The sequence below is a fragment of the Felis catus genome, chromosome D1 (assembly GCF_018350175.1).
Source record: "Felis catus isolate Fca126 chromosome D1, F.catus_Fca126_mat1.0, whole genome shotgun sequence".
NCBI lineage: Eukaryota > Metazoa > Chordata > Mammalia > Carnivora > Felidae > Felis > Felis catus.
In genome coordinates, this window is record NC_058377.1 from 45691596 (window position 1) to 45710461 (window position 18866).

The 18866-nt window shown below is 36.5% G+C and overlaps 1 protein-coding gene across 2 annotated transcripts in view; it reads right to left on the bottom strand.

The window, feature by feature from the left end:
• Positions 1–18866, bottom strand: part of TMEM135 (transmembrane protein 135) — a 255216-nt gene that overhangs the window by 25608 nt on the left and 210742 nt on the right. For both annotated transcript variants that reach the window (XM_045038638.1, XM_011286541.4), the window contains one exon: positions 9386–9427. In XM_045038638.1, the coding sequence (XP_044894573.1) occupies positions 9386–9427 (42 nt within the window). The remainder of the gene's footprint in view (positions 1–9385; positions 9428–18866) is intronic.

The following is an 18866-nucleotide window of genomic DNA, read 5'->3' on the forward strand; positions in this document are numbered from 1 at the left end:
ATTGTGTATTCTTTCCTCCTTTCTCAAACATTAATTGACCATATAAACATGGGCTTATTTCTGGGCTCCCTATTCTGTTCCAACGATCTATGTGCCTATTTTTGTGCCAGTACCATACTGTTTTGATTATTACAGCTTTGTAAAAACTTGAAGTCTGGAATTGTGACACCTCCAGCTTTGCTTTGCTTTTTCAAGATTGTTTTGGCTATTTGGGGTCTTCTGTGGTTCCATGCAAATTTTAGGACTATTTGTTATAGTTCTGTGAAAAATGTTGTTGATATTTTGATAGGGATTGCATTAAATCTGTAGACTGCTTTGGGCAGTAAGGACACTGTTACAATATTTATTCTTCTGACCCATGAGCATCAGTTTGTGTCATCCATTTGTTTGTGTCATCTTAAATATCTTTTACCAACATTTTATAGTTTTCTAAAAATATGTATTCTGTATTTTATAGAATACAAGTCTTTCACCTCCTTGGTTAAATTTATTCTTAGGTATTTTATTACCTTTGGTGCAACTGTAAATGGGATTGCTATCTTAACTTTTCTTTCTGTTGCTTCACTATTAGTAAATAAAAATACCATGAATTTCTGTATGTTGATTTGGTACCCTACAACCTCACTGAATTCATTTATCAGTTCTGGTAGTTTTTAGATGGAGTCTTTAAGGTTTTTTATATATAGTATCATGTTGCCTGCAAATAGTGAAAGTTTTATTTCTTCCTTACCAATTTGGATGCCTTTTCTTCCTTCTTCTTTTCTGATCGCTATGGATAGGCATTCCAGTACTTGTTAAATATGAGCGGGAAGAGTGGACTTCCCCATCTTGTTCTTCACCTTAGGGGAAAAACGCTCTCCATTTTTTGCCACTGAGTGAAATGTTAGCTGTGGGTTTTTCATATATGGCCTTTAATATGTTGTGGTGTTCCCTCTAATCCTATTTTTTGAGTTTTTTTTTTTTTATCATGAATGGATCTTCTACTTTAGAAAATGCTTTTTCTGCATCTATTGAAATGATTTTTTATCCCTTCTTTTAATGATATGATGAATCTCACTGAACCACTCTTGCATCCCAAGAAAAAATCCCACTGGATTGTGGTACATGATTTTTTTTAATTTTTTTTAAATGTTTTTATTTATTTTTGAAGGAGAGAGAGAGAGAGAGAGAGAGAGAGAGAGAGAGAGACAGAGCATGAGCAGGGTTGGAACAGAAAGAGAGGGAGACACAGAATTCAAAGCAGGCTCCAGGCTCTAAGCTGTCAGCACAGAGCCCGATGCAGGGCTCAAACTCACGAACTGTGAGATCATGACCTGAACTGAAGTCAGACACTTTACCGACTGAGCCATCCAGGTGCCCCTGTGGTGCATGATTTTTTAAAGTATCATTGGGTTTGGTTTGCTAATATTTAGTTGAGGATGTTTGCATCTATGTTCAACAGAGGTATTGGCCTGTAGTTCTCTTTTTTCGTAGTGTCTTTATCTAGTTTTGGTGTCAGAGTAATGCTGGATTTGTAGAATGAATTAAGAAGTTTTCCTTCCTCTTCTATTTTTTGGAATAGTTTGAGAAGAATAGGTATTAACTCTTCTTTAAATGTTTGGTAGAATCCACCTGTGAAGGCATCTAGTCCTGGACTTTTGTTTGCTGGGAGTTTTTTGATTAGTGATTCAATTTCATTGCTGGTAATCGATCTGTTCAAATTTTCTATTTCTTCTTGATTCAATTTTGGCAGTTTATATGTTCTAGGAATTTATCCATTTCCTCTAGGTTGTCCCATTTGTTAGCATATAATTTTTCACAATATTCTCTTACAATCTTTTGTATTTCATTGGTGTTGGTTGTTATCTCTCCCAGTTCAAATTCTATTGTTTTGAGTCCTCTCTCTCTCTCTCTCTCTCTCTCTCTCTCTCTCTCTCTCTCTCTCTCTTTTTAATGAATCTAGCTAAAGGTTTATCAATTTTTTGATCTTTTCAAAGAACTGGCTCCTGGTTTCACTGAGCTGTTTTGTTGGTATTTTTAGTTTTTATTTTGTTTTTTTTCTGCTCTAATCTTTATTATTTACTTCCCTCTGCTGGTTTTGGGTTTTGTTTGTTGTTCTTTCTTTAGTTCCTTTAGATGTGTGGTTAGGTTACTTGGGATTTTTCTTGCTTCTGAGGTAGGCCTGTATTGCTATAAACTTCCCTCTTAGAACAGTTTTTGTTATATCCCAGATTTTGGACTGTTGTGTTTGCATTTTCATTTGTCTTCAAGTATTTTTTAATTTCATCTTTGATTTCTTGGTTGACCCATTCATTGTTTAATAGCATGTTATTAAACCTCCATGTATTTATGTGCTTTCCATGTTTTTTCTTGTGGTTGATTTCTAGTTTCATAGTGTTGTGCCCATAGTGTTGTGCTCAGAAAAGAGGTATTTTATTACTTCAATCTTTCTGAATTTGTTGAGAATTGTTTTGTGGCCTAAAACGGGATCTATTCTGGACAACGTTCCATGTGCACTTGAAAAGAATCTGTATTCTGCTGTCTTAGGATGGAATGTTCTGAATATATCTGTTAGGTCCATCTGGTCTGATATTCAAAGTTATAGTTCCTTGGAGATTTTCTGCTTTTTATGATTGATTACACATTGTCTTTCTTTGTCCCTAATTTCATGAAGCCTTTGTTTTAAAGTCTATTTTGTCCAATATAAGTTGGTAGTCAGGCTTTCTTTTCACTTCCATTTGCATGATAAATGGTTCTCCATCCCTTCACTTTCAGTCTGCATGTGTCTTTAGGTCTGAAATGAGTCTCTTATAGGCAGCATATAGATGGGTCTTGCTTTTTTATCCATTCTGTCATCCATGTCTTTTGACTGGAATATTTAATCCATTTACATTCAAAGTAATTACTGGTATGCATGTATTTATTGCCATTTTGTTACATGTTTTATGGTTGTTTTGTAGTTCCTCTCTGTTCCTTTCTTCTCTTGCTCTCTTCTTTCATGATTTCTTGGCTTTTTATAGAAAAATACTTGGATTCCTTACTCTTTATTTTTTACAAATCTATTACTGCTTTTTGATTTGTAGTTACCATTAGGTTTATACATAACACCTTCTGCATATGAGTCTATATTAAGCTGATGGTTGCTTACTTTTGAACTCATTCTTTACTCCTCTCCTCTCCACATTTCAGATATTTGGTATCATACATCCTTTGATTTTGTGCTTCTCTTGACTGATTTTTAGATATACTTTCTGTTTTTATTTTTGTTTGTGTACTTCTCATTTCTTCTCACTCTTACTTACGGTTTTTGTTTTTCCTTTTACAAAGTCCCCCTGAGCATTTCTTGTAGGGCTGGTGGAGTCATCATGAATTCTTTTAACTTTTGTCTGGGAAACTCCTTCTACTATTCTTAATGACTGCTTTGCTGGATAGAGTATTCTTGGCTGAAGACATTTCACTATGAGCACTTTGAATATATCATGCCAGTACCTTCTGGTGTGCAAAGCGTCTGTTAAAAAATCAGCTGATAGCCTTAACAGATTTCCTTTGTATGTAACTGTCTCCTTTGCTCTTGTAATCTTTAAAATTCTTTCTTTATCACTATTTTTTTGTATCATTTTAATTATGATGTGTCTTGGTGTGGACCTCCTTACGTTGAATTTGTTGGGGGATCTATATGGCTCCTGAATCAGGATCTCTGTTCCCTGCCCCGCCCCCACCCCCTCCCCCAGCAAGATTTGGGAAGTTTTCAGCTATTATTACTTCAAATACATTTTCTGTCTCCCTTTCTCTCTTTTCCTTCTGAGATCCCTATACTGTGAATGCTATTACACTTGATGGAGTCACTGAATTTTCTAAGTCTAGTCTCATACAGTATTTACTTGTCTCTCACCTATTCATCTCGATTGCTTTCCATTACTCTATCCTCCAGGTCACTTATAGGCTCCTCTGCTTTCTACAGCCTACTATTTATTCCATCTCTTGTATTTTTAATTTCATTTACTGAGTTCTTCATCTCTGATATGTTACTTTTTAGCTCTTTGGCAAGGGTCTCATTGATGTCCCCTACCCTTTTGTGAAGTCCAGTGAGTATCTTTATGGTCATTACTTCAAATTTTCTATCAAGCATATTATTTTTGTTTTACTTAATCTCCTGCTGTGATTTTGTCCTGTTTTTCATTTGGAACATATTCCTCTGTTTCCTCACTTTGTCTATCACTCTGTGTTGGTTTGTCTGTGTTAAGAAAGTCAGCTACATCTTCTACTCTGGAAAGTAGTGCCTTTATGAAAAAGAGGTCCTGTAGGGCCTTACAATGCAGTGTCCCCTGTTCACCAGAACCTGGTGCTTCAGGGGAATCTCCTGTTTGTGTTGCTTGTGTCCTGCTGTTGTGTCTGAGTCACTTTCTTTTAGTCCAGACGTCTTTGCAACTCTGTGCCTGATGTGGCCTTTGCTTGCTATCTGTGGTGTTAGTGAGACTCTGGCTGCAAGCTCTGAGGAGGCGGGACTGCAGGATGGCTCAGAGGTGGGATGGTGGTGTTAGCAAAATCTACACAGAGCCCAGGACTGAGGCCAGCAGGCTTGGAGTGGGCCAGTCTTCAGGAGAACACATGGGCAAGGCACGTCGCTAGCAGGTTAGATAGCAAGTGTCTGTGCAACACCTCCCACAGGTGGCCCTGTGTTTATGCTGTGGGGCAGATGAGGAAAATGGTGCCTGACAGCTCCTTTGTTCTCAGAGAAGTCCCCCAACACACTTGAAATCACTATAAGGAGACCTTCCTCCCTCCCATTTGTCCCAGGCACTGTGCAAACTGTAGCTTCTAGGTTGTCTGTGGTCTTTTTAAGGGCAAGACCCAGCTATCACTCACCCTCCCATCTTGCCCAGCACTGAGTCAGCTGACTTTTTAAGCACCAGGCTCTAAATCCTGCTAGTTGTACAAACCCATAGAATTCAGCCCCTCTGATTTTCAAAGCCAGATGTTATGGGGATTCATCTTCCCAGTTTGGGTTCCCAAGTGTGAGACAGCAAGACCGTTTCTTTGACCTCTCTGCACCCACAGTTCCCTCCCTTCTGTGGGCAGCTCCCAACCACTGTTTCTGCCCTTCCTAATTTCCTAAATGTGGCTTCTTCTCTACATTTAGTTATGGAGTTTGTTCTGTCAGTAGTTGGATTGCTTTCTGTTATTTTACACAGATGTGGATGGTATCTAGTTGTAAACATGGGATGAGGTGAGCTCAGGGTCCTCCGACTCCACCATCTTCCTAAACTCTCAACAATGCAGGTATTTTAAAATCAAATTAACCAAGTAAAATATAGCATAGAGCTTTTATGACACACTGTTTTAACTTAAGTCACCACTTTTTAAAGATATTACACACTTTAAAGTTTTTTCAAAGAAGCAAGTGAAATATTTACTTGGGTCTACTAATTGATCACAAAAATTCTATTCTTGCTCTAAATTCTACTAATAGTTACAACTGAATGAGTTTCTCATTTTTCAGTATAAAGTTATATCCCATCACTTTGAGTCATAAAATAGCCACATTGTGGTAAAAATTCATATAACAATACTCAGGGAAATGGAGGGAGCTGAAGAATGAGGATCATAAAACAGTCAAGAGTCCATGTATTCTCACAAAATTGCATTAGAAAACCTTAAATTCCATGTTATCCTAATCTATTTATTTATCTTTGGAGAAATTTAGTATCAAGGAGAAGACACTATTCTTATCTCATTAAAACTGCACTATTTTTTTCCCAAAGACAATGCGAAAAGAAAAGAGAGGGGAAAAAAAGAAAGGAAGAATGAAAGAGTTGCCATCATTAGATATCCCTCAATCAGTATCCTTCATCTGTTTTCATTTTTGCTGTTTGTACCTTCATTTTAAGAGTCATTGCTCTTTTAAAGAATAACTAAGCTTTCCCAAGAGAACTCTACCTGCCGAACTTTCAGGAAATACCTTAAAATGTAAACAAAAACTAGGGATCAATAATACTACACTAAGGTTCTGGAACGTGGGACCTATGACAAACACAGTAAGAAAATGTAAACACTCAGAAAAGACAGGTGAAAAAAAGCTATTACTATCAACTGCAACCCAAGTTTGTTAGGACAAACTTGATAAAACATCTAGCTTATTAAATCATAAGGGATATGCAATGAGATTGTGTGCCACAAGATGGCAGTTGTGCAGTCTAAGTAGCTCTTATTCCAAAAGAATTTGGTTCTTATTCATGGGTGTGCATGGACAATTTAAGATCTGTACTACTGTTCTTTATGAACAAGATAAAAACTATGTTGGAACAGTTATAATAATCTCTCTTACACTGTTCATAACACTGTTGCTCTTTTAGCCAGGACTGACCATCTCAGATTAGAGGTAACTTCCTCAGAGAAGCTGTCTCTGCCTAATCTGGAGTGAGTTAGCGATCCTTCCTTTGTGCTATCATGTCCCAATAAATCCCCAATAGTAGACGCACCTTGTTAGTAGGCTATGTCCCCCGTTAAACTGTGGGGTCTTGAGAGACTCTGTACATCTTCTTTGCTATTATACCCTAATGACTGGTATAGTGTCTGGCACACAGTAAATAATTATTATATATTGAATGAGTGACTATAGTAATAATTAGCATTTTCGGAGCATTTACTAAATGATAGGTACAGTAGTGATATTAAATCATTTAACCCTCATAGCAACACTATAAACTAGGTGCCATAATTTCCATGAGAGTAAGCATGAAACCTTGCCCACAGCCAATAACAGTAACTATTTGAAATCAGAATTGTCTGACTCTAAATCCTGGGTTCTTAACCACCAAGCTGTATATACTTGTAAGTATTAAACTATGTTGATCCAGCCTTACTATACCTTAAGGCTCCTGAACTGGCTCTTCCCCTTTGGTTCTACTCTTGACTCTATCTACTCTCATAACTTCTACTAAACTTTAAGCAATAAGTAATAACCATTTTTTTCCAGAACATTTTCCTCTAATACAGAAAAAATTCTAAGTACAAAAAGTCCAGCCCAGTCCTTCATTTTAAGTGGGTTTGAAGAAGAGACACAAAAATATCTGACACATTTTAAGTTTTTGTAAAGATTCTGGGAGCCTAAGGACAGACACGGGAGAAAAGGCTAAGTTTTCTCTTTACGAAAACCAACTTCTGGTTTTGTTATAAACTTTCAATTTAACACAGAATCCATTACAGCCAGTGCAACAACAGCAACAACAACAAGTTATTTTCTAAAATGTTTCATCATCTGTAAAACAAATTTTTTTAACGTTTATTTATTTTTGAGAGAGAGAGACAGAGACAGAGTGTGAGTGTGGGAGGGGCAGAGAGAGGGAGACCCAGAATCCAAAGCAGGCTCCAGGCTCTGAGCTATCAGCACAGAGCCGGACCTGGGGCTTGAACCCACAAAGCATGAGATCATGACCTGAGCCAAAGTCAAACGCTCAACTGACTGAGCCACCCAGGAGCCCCCATCATTTTTTAATGAAGAATATAATATGAAGAAATCACTGCTGTGTATACTTAGTTATTGCTACTACAGAGTTTCCACAACCAAAGATATTCAAACAGTGGACTCAATCTGTCCCCTCCCAAACTAGTCTTGTTGCATGCCATCTGATTTTCTGTTAATAGTACCTTTTGTCAGGTACTTAGGTTTTCAACACTTGGCTCCTATCAAGGATTGGAGGGAAAGAGAAAAAAGGAAACTATCGGGCATTAGGTCTTCATTTTCTTCTACTGCACGTCTCAACTTTGCCTCTCTCTCTTTAATCCTCCACTATCACCCAATCTCAGTCCTTTTCATTTCATCTTTCTTCTTTCTTGTTCTTTCTTTATACAAGGTCCCAAATACTGTGGCCAGACTAATCTTTCTGAAACAATGTCAACTACCCTGCTCAAAAACCTTTAGTGGGCCCTTACTGGTCATCTTATCAAATTCAAATCTGTCTTCTTTTCGTGTTGTTGTTCAGGTCTTCCATAATATGGCCCTGCTTGATTCATCATAAAAAACAAAAACAAAAACAAAAACAAAAACAAAAAAACAAACAAACCTTATAATCCCTAATATAAGCTTTTCATGCCAATTAAATTCCCACTCTTACTTCACATTTCAGGTTTATAATTTTCATGCTTTTGCTAACATAATTCCCTTCCACCCAGAAGGCTCTTCCCTTCCCTTCTAGTTCTCTAAAGCTACCCTTCAAGTACACTTTAAGGCTTATCCCCATAAGAGTACTAATGTAATAGGAAGCGCCTGGGTGGCTCAGTCAGTTAAGTGTCCAACTTTGGCTCAGGTCATGATCTCATGGTTCGTGGGTTTGAGCCCCACGTCGGGCTTTGTGCTGACAGCTCAAAGCCCGGAGCCTGCTTCAGATTCTGTGTTTCCCTCCCTCTCTCTGCCCCATCCCCACCCCCCCACTCATGTTCTGTCTCTGTCTCTCTTAAAAATAAACATTAAAAAAAAATTTCTTAAGAATAATAATAAATAGCCAACATTTCTTGAGCACTATGTGCCATGCACAGTTCTAAACATTTTTCACGCATTAACTCATTTGATCTTCAAAATAAATCTTCTAGTATTGAAATCCACTCTTTTCCCTCCTATACTTACAATGAATACTACACTGTTAATGTTCACTAAGCATCTACCGTATGTACTTAGGAGAACAAAATAGGCAACATTTATGACACAAAATAGAAGAGCATTAGGTTTCAAGTAAGTATATATATACAGTCACTGTGTGAACATTAAATTAGTCAAGCATTCTTAAGCCTCAATTTCTTCTTCATGACACGTGGGCATAAAAATACCCATCTCACAGAACTGTTGTGAAAATTTTCTAATCGATGTGAAAATGCTTGGTGAACTATAATATACAATGTTGGTGCTAACCAACGTTTCCACAGTTATCTACCATCTGCCAATAACTACGGTAAGAGATGGGCTACAGGGTGAAAAGCAGATTCTAGTGACTCTAGTGAAGCTAAGAATCCGAAACGTGTCTGACATGAGCCCTGCCCAAATGAAGTCCAGAATGTGGTACCACAGAATTCAGTATTTAATTTTGCAATCATTGTCCATGTGTAGCTTTGTCTTTCCAAAGCTCCTTAAAGAGAGAGTTCTTGTAATTCTTTTCTAACATCCAATGATATGAGGCACACAATAGGCCCCAAAAGTATTTGGTGATTGACTGGGTTTTAGGGGAAAAGAAATCTAATAAGTTACTCTTTTAAGAAATATCACAAAAGTGACTTTGTGACTTCTACAATTATTTTCGGCTAGAAAACTGAGTAGATAAATATCTCTTATAATATGTGTAATGGTATTACTTTTTGAAAAAGTTAACTTGCAAATTCTTTCTTAACATGAAGTTAAATAAAATACGTTACTTACCTGAGGGCAGAGAATGTAAATCCTTTCAAACCATCTTTGCATCTAGAACAATAAAAAATTTTATGCTAAGATAACATGTTTTGAGATATAAAGTAATATATTAAATAGCTATTAAAAATTTTTTCTGAAATAGATTATTTTTAAAAGGTGAAACTCTTGGGGCGCCTGGGTGGCTCAGTTGGTTAAGTGGCCGACTTTGGCTCAGGTCATGATCTCACGGTCCGTGAGTTCGAGCCCCGCGTCGGGCTCTGTGCTGACAGCTCAGAGCCTGGAGCCTGTTTCAGACTCTGTGTCTCCCTCTCTCTGACCCTCCCCCGTTCATGCTCTCTCTCTGTCTCAAAAATAAATAAACGTTAAAAATAAATAAATAAATAAATAAATAAATAAATGGTGAAACTCTTTTAGGACAGTGATCTGAGCACTATAAATGCAACAAACAATGAAGCAAGCCATCTTACACAGGATGATTAAAATGTCCTATGCCAAATTAACATAATTTAAGGCTCAATTCTCATATTTGCAGGTGGAAGACAGATTTAAGTATATCTTCTCAGAGCTCCATGTGGACTTCATTTTTGAAGGCTGGAGTGGAGTGTTTCACTTTAGGCAATCCCCAGGGGAGCAATTTGTTGAGAAGAAAAGGCCACATACACCTGCTGGGTATTATGAATAGGTCAATTCTAGGTCCTGACTTCTCCCTACTTAATAATTCAGTGAACGTGGAGCAAGGAAGAGTTGGCAGACACAAAAAGGCTTCAAGTTTAGTTCACTGGTTTTAACTTCTGAGTGAGCCCAATCGGAACGGATAACATATCCTGGGGAACAGAGTGGGGCTGAGGGGAGGGCACAGGTGCAGAAGCCCAAATAATATTTACTGAGTACTTACTATTGCTGGGCATTGTTTTGGGCCCTTGATGTGTGTTGTCTCATTTAATTATATCACACCTCTTTGAATAGGTATTTCTCTAATCCATAGCTGGGCAGAGCCCCCACTCCTGCCCCCAAATGCAGCAACTTCCAAGAGGTCACAAAATAAATAGCAATACGAATTTAGGAAAAAAATTTAAAAGTCCATCTGAATTAAAAGCTATGGTTTTCTCTTATACCTCCTTCTGAAACACTGTATTCCTTTTAATTGGGAGAAGATTCAACTGTGTGACAATTAAGAAAAAATGATTCTCAGATCTGCAAAAAATATTTAAAGAAGATTTTAAAACAGGAAAATTACTAGACTAGTTTTAATGGCCTGCTTTATAAGTTATGATCAAGTTAAAGATAAAGTAAAGAATTATTGGGTATCTAATATCAAAATCCCTTGGAGAAACTATAGAGATTGGTGATACAATGACGCTCTAATGTATGTTAATTTTAGACACTGGATATTCCTGGATAAAATGTACAGCCTCAAATCTAATTGGGCAATTCTCACAGTATGCCTTTTATATGAAAGGTCACAAAGGAAATGCACAAAATATAAGAAACCTATCTTAAGTTTAAATATATACATTTTTACTGGAGGACACATAGAATCTCAGAAAAGAATTTAATTTAATTTAAAAGATCAGAGATCTTTTAAAACACTTAAGAATTCATTTTAATTAAGCAACATGATCTATTTGTGGTCATGTTAGCAGTGAGAAATGTAAGCAAAGAATTTAGCGAACATACTAACATAATTATCCACCCCACACGGACTGAGGGTAAAGGCAAAGTAATTCATACGTTAAGCTAAAAATGTGCATGGGAAAATTGTAGCGTTAAAATTCTTAAACTTATCCTTTTCCATCTAAAGAAAGTGTTTCTCAGTAATTTAAAACCCATAATTGGGCAATTTCTAGATAGGTGGGGTGGTGAAGGGGTAGGCTAAGAGTCTATTGACTGGAAAACAGCGGCAGATTGATTAAAAGATTATATACAAGGGGGAACAAATTTTTGGCTTTGGTATGTTATTGTTAAAAGATAGCCATTTATCTTTGTGCAATGCTGAATAGATAAAGGATTCTGACAACTTGGTCTAGTCAGGATTGCATATTTGTGACCTTAAACAATAAATCTAATTGCAGACCAAACATCAAAAAGTAGCTTTCAAAAAAAAAAGGGGGCATGCACAAATGAATTTGCAATTTCATTATGATGGAAGTTTGGTTCTTTCAGCAGAACCCTGTGGGAAGCACTTCATATTGATAAAGTCTTAGCCCGAATTCAAAAGAGGCTATTCTTTTTTCCATTCATGTGTATAAGGTCTGTTAATGTAATTGAGGGTCAGATGTCTATGTCAAAAGAACAAAAAAGTAATTATTCCCATAAAAAGAATCTTTAAAATAGTAATATCTCCCTGAATTTTGATACCAAGGGTATTGTCTGAGCTTTAACCTAACTAGGAAACACTATTGTAATTGGAATTAAATGTATAAAGTCTGATACACACACAAAGATTTATACAAAACACCCCATTAGAAGGGTGCCTCACTATTTAATGGATTTGGTTATTATAATGCAAATCAAATTACATTCTCCATTCACGTAATAAGGTTCACTGACTTACTCAACAAATATTAACTGAATGCCTACTATGAGGAAGCACAAGTTTAAGTTTTAAGGATGTAACAGTAGACAATACAGAATCTCTGTTTTCATACAGCTGACCCTCTATGTCCGGGAAAGGTACGACAAAACAAGTAAATATGTCATGCGGTGATAACTGCTATGGCAAAAAACAAAGCAGGATAAGAGGAGAAACAGATGGGAGTTAGGCCTTATTATTTTACATAGTGTAGTCCAAAAGGGCCTCTCCAAGAAGGTGAAATTTGATAATTTGATCAGAAGCCTTCGAGGGAACAGCACTGACTTGAAGGAAGAGCAAGTACAAAGTCCCTGATGAGGAGTGTGCATGGCATGTAAGGAGAACAGCAAAGTAGATTACTGTAGCCAGAGCTGAACAGGGAAGGGAAGCAGTGGTAGGAAATGAGGTCACAGTAACAGTGTGGAGGGAAGGGTGGTCTACAATTCTTGTATGGCCCTCTAGGCACCCTGAAAACTTTGGGTGGTTCTCAACAGAAGAGTGACAAAGATCTGTCTTAGATTTTAAGATTATCTTTGGCTGCTAGTTGGAAAACAACAGGAAGACAAAATTAACAACAAAGAGGCTAATCAGGAGGGGAAAGATGATTGTGGCCTGACTAGATAATGAAGTGGCAGAGGTAAAGACAAGTGGGAGGATTCTGAATGCATTTCAAAAGCAGAGTTGGTAGAATTTCTCGATGGACTGAATGTGTAGAGAAAGAGAAAATGTACTAATTAGTAGAATATTTGGGGTTTGAGCAAATAGAAGGATAAAACGTCCATTTACTGAAGTGAAGAAGACTATAGGAGAAACAGGTTTGAGGAGAAAATCAAAGTTTTATTTGGACATGGTAAGTTTGAGATTCATGTTATCTATAAATGGAAATGTTAATGAAGCAAGCAGCTGCTATACAGGTTTGGGTTCAAGGAAAAGGTCTGTTCATTTATAAGCAGAACTTGAATCCATAGGACTAGATACAATCATCTAGGAGAGAAGTGCCAATAGAGAAAATATCCTAGGACTGAGAATATTTTATTCCTCCATATTTTATAGTGCAGAAAATCTCTTCTAAAGGGGTGGGGGGAAACAAAGTCCTTTCTCTTTCTAATAAAATCATTCTCTAATACAAAGTCTTGTTATTTTTGAGTGTGCATAAAAATATAATGCATACAATGCATGTATACATAGACTTTTCTATTACAGTTAACCTATGTAAATGACATAAATAACTAGTATGACTCCATCATAGTTAATGAATCTCTACATTTGCAATGTTATGTGCAGGAAAGAGAAGGAGGAAAAAATTGCAGCACTATATCAAACAACTTAGCTGACACAACTAATTATAGAGGTTCAGGCTACAATTAAATAGTGTATGAGAAAGTATAAAGTTTATTGTTATTAGAATATACTTGGGCAAATGCCAATGTGAAGGGGAGCCCACAAACACAATTTTTTTTCAATTATAAGTGTAAATGATAGTTAAAAAAACAATTCTGCCCACAAAGATTCTTTGTTTCATGCTTAACTTCCATGAAATTACTTCCAGGAGATACTTTTATCTTTATTACCACATTATACCAGCAGATGTCACTAGTAAACCATTTTTGGAAGAATTTCAAAATTAGAAGATTCCCCTCGGAACCTTGGCAGGAATAAGTTCCACATCAGTAAGTATTACAAAAACAATAAGCAAATATTAGTAATAACATTAATAGCAGCCAGTATTCTCAAGACAAATTAAGGATTTTTTGTATTTTTTTACGTTTTTTTATTCTCAATGTTGGTGAGATAATCTGTATTACTAGTGATTTAGAAAAATAGTTTAATTTAAAACATCAATACTTGAATACTTAGAAAAAAGATTAAATGGTGCAAAGTTATTCATCTCTATTTCACCAACACAATGCCAGAGAATGTGAACTCAAAGTGGTCAACTTCACTAATAAATACTGCTATCAAAGTTTTGCCAGAAGGCATAAAATTACTAATGAAAATAGATGGTTTAGATTAAAATTTTTTGAAATTATGTTCCCAATGAACATGGACAATTGGGTGACAACAATGATAAAAAAAAAACTCATTAAGTATCAATTTCAGAGTTATTTTGTTCATTTTTAATCACTGAATTGGTTAGAAGGAGACTCAAATATTGTTTGAATATTACATCTTCTATCTTCATTGCCTCACAAATCATTAATTTATTGAGCACCTAATATAAAGAAGACACTATACTGCTGATCTCTCTTTTTTTTTTTAATGTTTACTTATTTTTGAGAGAGAGAGAAAGAATGTGTGTGAGCGTGAGTACAAGCAGGTGAGGGGCAGAGGGAGAGGAAGACAGAGGATTCCAAGCAGGCTCTGCATGACAGCAGCAACCCCAATATGGGACTCTAATACACAAACCACGAGATCCAGGAACTGTGAGATTATGACCTCAGCCAAAGTCATACTCTTAACTGACCGAGCCACCCAGGAGCCCCTATACTGTTGATCTCTTGAGGAAAGCAAAGATAAATTATACACCACCTCTATTTAAAAAAAAAAAAAAAAGGTATTTGCAAATTTATGTGTAGGTTTGTCATATAAATAAAAATAACCTTGACTAAAAGTTATGACACAGTTTCTTTCATCAGTAGTGCTGTCCAAGAGCTTAATTACTCTATTGTACTTTGTAAGTTCAGCTTCAAATTTTAGTCCAGGCTTTTTCTTCATCTATCTCCTTAAATTATTATTCAATTTGACAAAAGTAGCATATGCAATACCATAATTAAAGATGCTACAAAACTGGAAAAAATAAAGATAAATTAAATTTAAAATAGTTGAGTATATTGATAATTCTTAAAATAATGTGTTGATTATATCATAATCACCTAAGTCAATCAGAATCAAAAACAAGTTGCATTATTTTATGTGAATAAAATTATTTAAAACAGAAAATGCTTCGGGGCGCCTGAGTGGCTCAGTCAGTTGAGCATTCGGCTTTGGCTCAGGTCATAATCTCGCAGTTTGTTGAGTTCGAGCCCCACATCGGGCTCTCTGCTCTCAGCACAGAGCCAGCTTGGGATCTCTCTTTATCTGTCTCTGCTCCTCCCCCACTCACACTCTCCCTCTCAGAAATAATAAATAAATAAATATAAAATAAATAATTTTTTTAAAAACAGAAGATGTTTAAAATTCAGTCATACTGAAGGTATAAAAAGAATGACATGAAGTTAATTATGAATAATAGTTACAGACAATAGCTGAATCTTCAAAATTTTGATTTGTCTAATTACCTAATTATTACTGGAACTAAAAACATAAGTATATTTTGGAGTGAATACAACTGAAAAGTTTAATTTGAAATTCAAAAAGCAACCAGAATGCCTATTTAAATGCCTCAAATTTGTGACTCACTGTTGTATTTATTATAAAGGAAACTTATGCAAGTTTACATAGTTCATTTTTAATGAAAGAAAAAGTAGCATGATTTTATTGAAATGTTTTAGTACAATGTTGGAAGACCTTAAAATCCTATATTCTAAACCAATACAAGCGCAACAAATGACGTACTTCTGAACCTAGCTGACGTTTTTCTGACAAAGTTATAATATGGGTACCTGTAAGTTGACTAACAGAATTTATGTTAGAGGCTGAGCAGCTTTGGTATATTCTTATTTCTCGCTCCCCTTTTTGACTAGATATATGCCAAGTCCAGCCCATTCAGCTGAGTTGGACAGGACCAATGTATTTGGTGGTTTCTCAGTGTTAATGAAAACTTAAATGTTTCCACAAGGGATGTGCAAGTTCTGGGAGTAGGCTGCTCTTAAGGCCATCTGCATCATTTTTGTCAAATTGTATAGTTTCTTTTTTAAGTTAAAATTTTCTTATTTTGTTTAAAAAACTAACATAAAAGAATAAACCCCTTTTTCTAATTAATTATCCTAATTAGAATAATTAGAAGTGTAGAAGCCACCTCAGTACTCAGTTACAATTTAATAATTGAAACCTGATCAACTACAGGATTTTGACTGACACCTGTTTATCATAAGAATTATCAAAAAAAAAGATTGACATAGAATTCCAGCCTTTTATTTTTGTTTAAAAAACAAAAAATCCTCGCCATCCTAATCACATAGCAGGCATTTCAATTTACTACTCAGAACTAAGGGTGTGCGATTAAAATACATTACATTGCTTATATACACACAACAGCATTTTCCTCTTAGGTCTAATATTACTTGAATAACAGAGTTCAGTTTCAGACTGCATATGTCATTTTATATAAGAAAACAAAATAACTGATGTTATGTTCCTATCTTAAGGACATCATACAAAAATCTTAAATTAGAATAGTAACAAATTAAGAAATTTGAGGAAGACTATTTTGTTTGCTTCCCAAACACAAAATAATTTTCAATTGGATTTCCTTAAATACAAATGAAGTCTCCCAGTGCTTTAAAAATATTATTTTTGATTCTGGTAAATACTTTACAATACTTATTTCCTATGCAATGCAACACTGGTGCTTAGCTTTGTTCTCAAGAACCTAAGAAAGGCTGCAGAAGCAGGCGGCAGTTAAGGGTAATCAAGTGTCATTGTAAATCCCCAGATGATTACTGTGCACTTTTTTCTGGTGCGTCCTAAGTATAAACTGGAAACATTTGGATACAAACTTAAAGTAACCACTCCAGTAGAATTGTATTTCTCCTTAAACTTGCAGAGTCTGGAACTGGTTTTGCTTTAAAATCCAGACTAAGGAAGGTCATACTCCAAAATGTCTTCAATTGCTAAGGAACCAAGAATCCCCTTCAGAATGTTTCTACAAGAAATGTTAATTAGGAGGAATTTCTCTCTCAAAAGGAACTAGTCATAGCAATACTAGTCAAACTTTAAAATACCTGTAAAAGGAGTAGATTTTAGTTGTCCTGGACCTAACCTGGAAGACCTGTTTGCAGTTGCTGAGGAAATGGCACGTTTTTAGATCTGACAAATTAACTAGGGGCAAAAACCAAATTTAAGATCAAAATGGTGTTTTATATACATCCAAGGAAAAACTTAGCAAGCTTCTTAAAATCAAGACACTGCTATGACCACAAATTATTTACATTAAACTTAATTATAAGCACAATTCTGAACCAATCTATTTTTTAAAGACCTCAAGACTGGCAAGTATTTTCATTTTTCCCCTCCTATAATGGTTGTAAAAAAGATTAAAAGAAATGTTTTCAATTTTAGAGTCTTTGAATCAACATTAATTTATTTTCAAACGCATGTCAGTATCTATGTCATTAAAATAATGGCAATTGGTTTTCATATTGGAACAAAATGAGCAACTATCAGAAGCTATACTAGGCCATGCTTCTTCATAAGTTTATGCATACTTAACATCAAGGCTCAAATGTAAAATAAATAAAATATGCATCTACAGGTAATGGAACACAAAGAACACTTTAGAAGCTTTTAGAAAACTACTATCTTCTGATGAACTGATCGCTATAGACAATCCTAACTCTGAAAGAAACATACTCACTTCAAATACTGACGCTTACTGCATGCATCTCAAAGACTATGAACTTAACTTGTGCTATGTATAATGGACATTGGGCAAGTTAACACATATTGGAATTTTATTGGCCAAAAGGCACTGAGAAAAATGGAATATTGGAACTTGGGAGAATTAATATTCTACAGATTAAGAAACCAAGAGACAGGTTAAGTGATCTGCCTGAAAACAGTTGTTCCTAGATATCCTCAGACAACAGTAAAATCATTCTACCTCCCAGGCAACTACCTTTCTGCCTGCTGAGGTCTCACTGTGAAGGAGAAACACTCCACAGAAGCAGTGCAATCTTGGGCTATAGAAGATAAACCACAAATCATCTGAATGAAGGGAGAAAGCAATGTTCTTCCAAGTGGAACCAATTTCCATTTCCTCCCTTCCACACATCTCCTATCTAAACCTGACTTGCCTGAGAGTGGGCTTTGGTCAGGACTCCACGCTGGCTTCTCTCACGCACTTCCTTGTCACAATAGCTATCATTCACCGCAGTCCTCCTGCACCTCCTGGACAGTCCTCAGGCCTACCCTGGGTATTAATTTGCCACCTTCAGCAATGGAAATTCTCAAAGCACCTCAATCCCAAACATGACTACCAAAAACATTACTGAGTTGAAGCTCCATTGTGTTTCATGTTATAGACCAAGAATCTGGACACTGTCCCTTTTATCTGTCTCTCAGTAGCAAACTCTGCCAGCAGTTATGTTCAGATGCATTTCACACTTTCTCACCTCTCCCATTCCATATGCAATGCCCTCTTTAACCACCCTCCTTTGTTGAGAGAATTCCTTACTAAGTCCATCAGGATGGTATTTTCTCCCACCATTAGATGTGACTGTTTCTTTCTCAAACTCCCTTTGTTCTTTGTATATTTTTAAAATTTTGTTTTTTTTTTCAACATTTATTTATTTTTGGGACAGAGAGAGACAGAGCATGAACGGGCGAGGGGCAGAGAGAGAGGGAGACACAGAATCGGAAACAGGCTCCAGGCTCTGAGCCATCAGCCCAGAGCCCGACGCGGGGCTCGAACTCACGGACCGCAAGATCGTGACCTGGCTGAAGTCGGACGCTTAACCAACTGCGCCACCCAGACGCCCCATTAGCAACTTTTATGTAAATCTGACTAATATGGCAGTAATTTCCATGGTTATCTAATCCACTCTGAACGCTGGTGATGGCCGCCTTCACTTTTTGGGTACTTGGGGGGTGGGTCGCTGGGCCTTGGGGACCCCTAAGCTGTAGGTTATGGAGCCTGCTGATAGAAAGGAGAGCATTTGCTGAGCCAGACCTGCCTGGAGCCCATCTTCTGGGTCCCCCAACTTAGTCCACCCTGGGTTACCCGACACCCACCTCTGGCACTAGGGAAAGGGCTAGTAG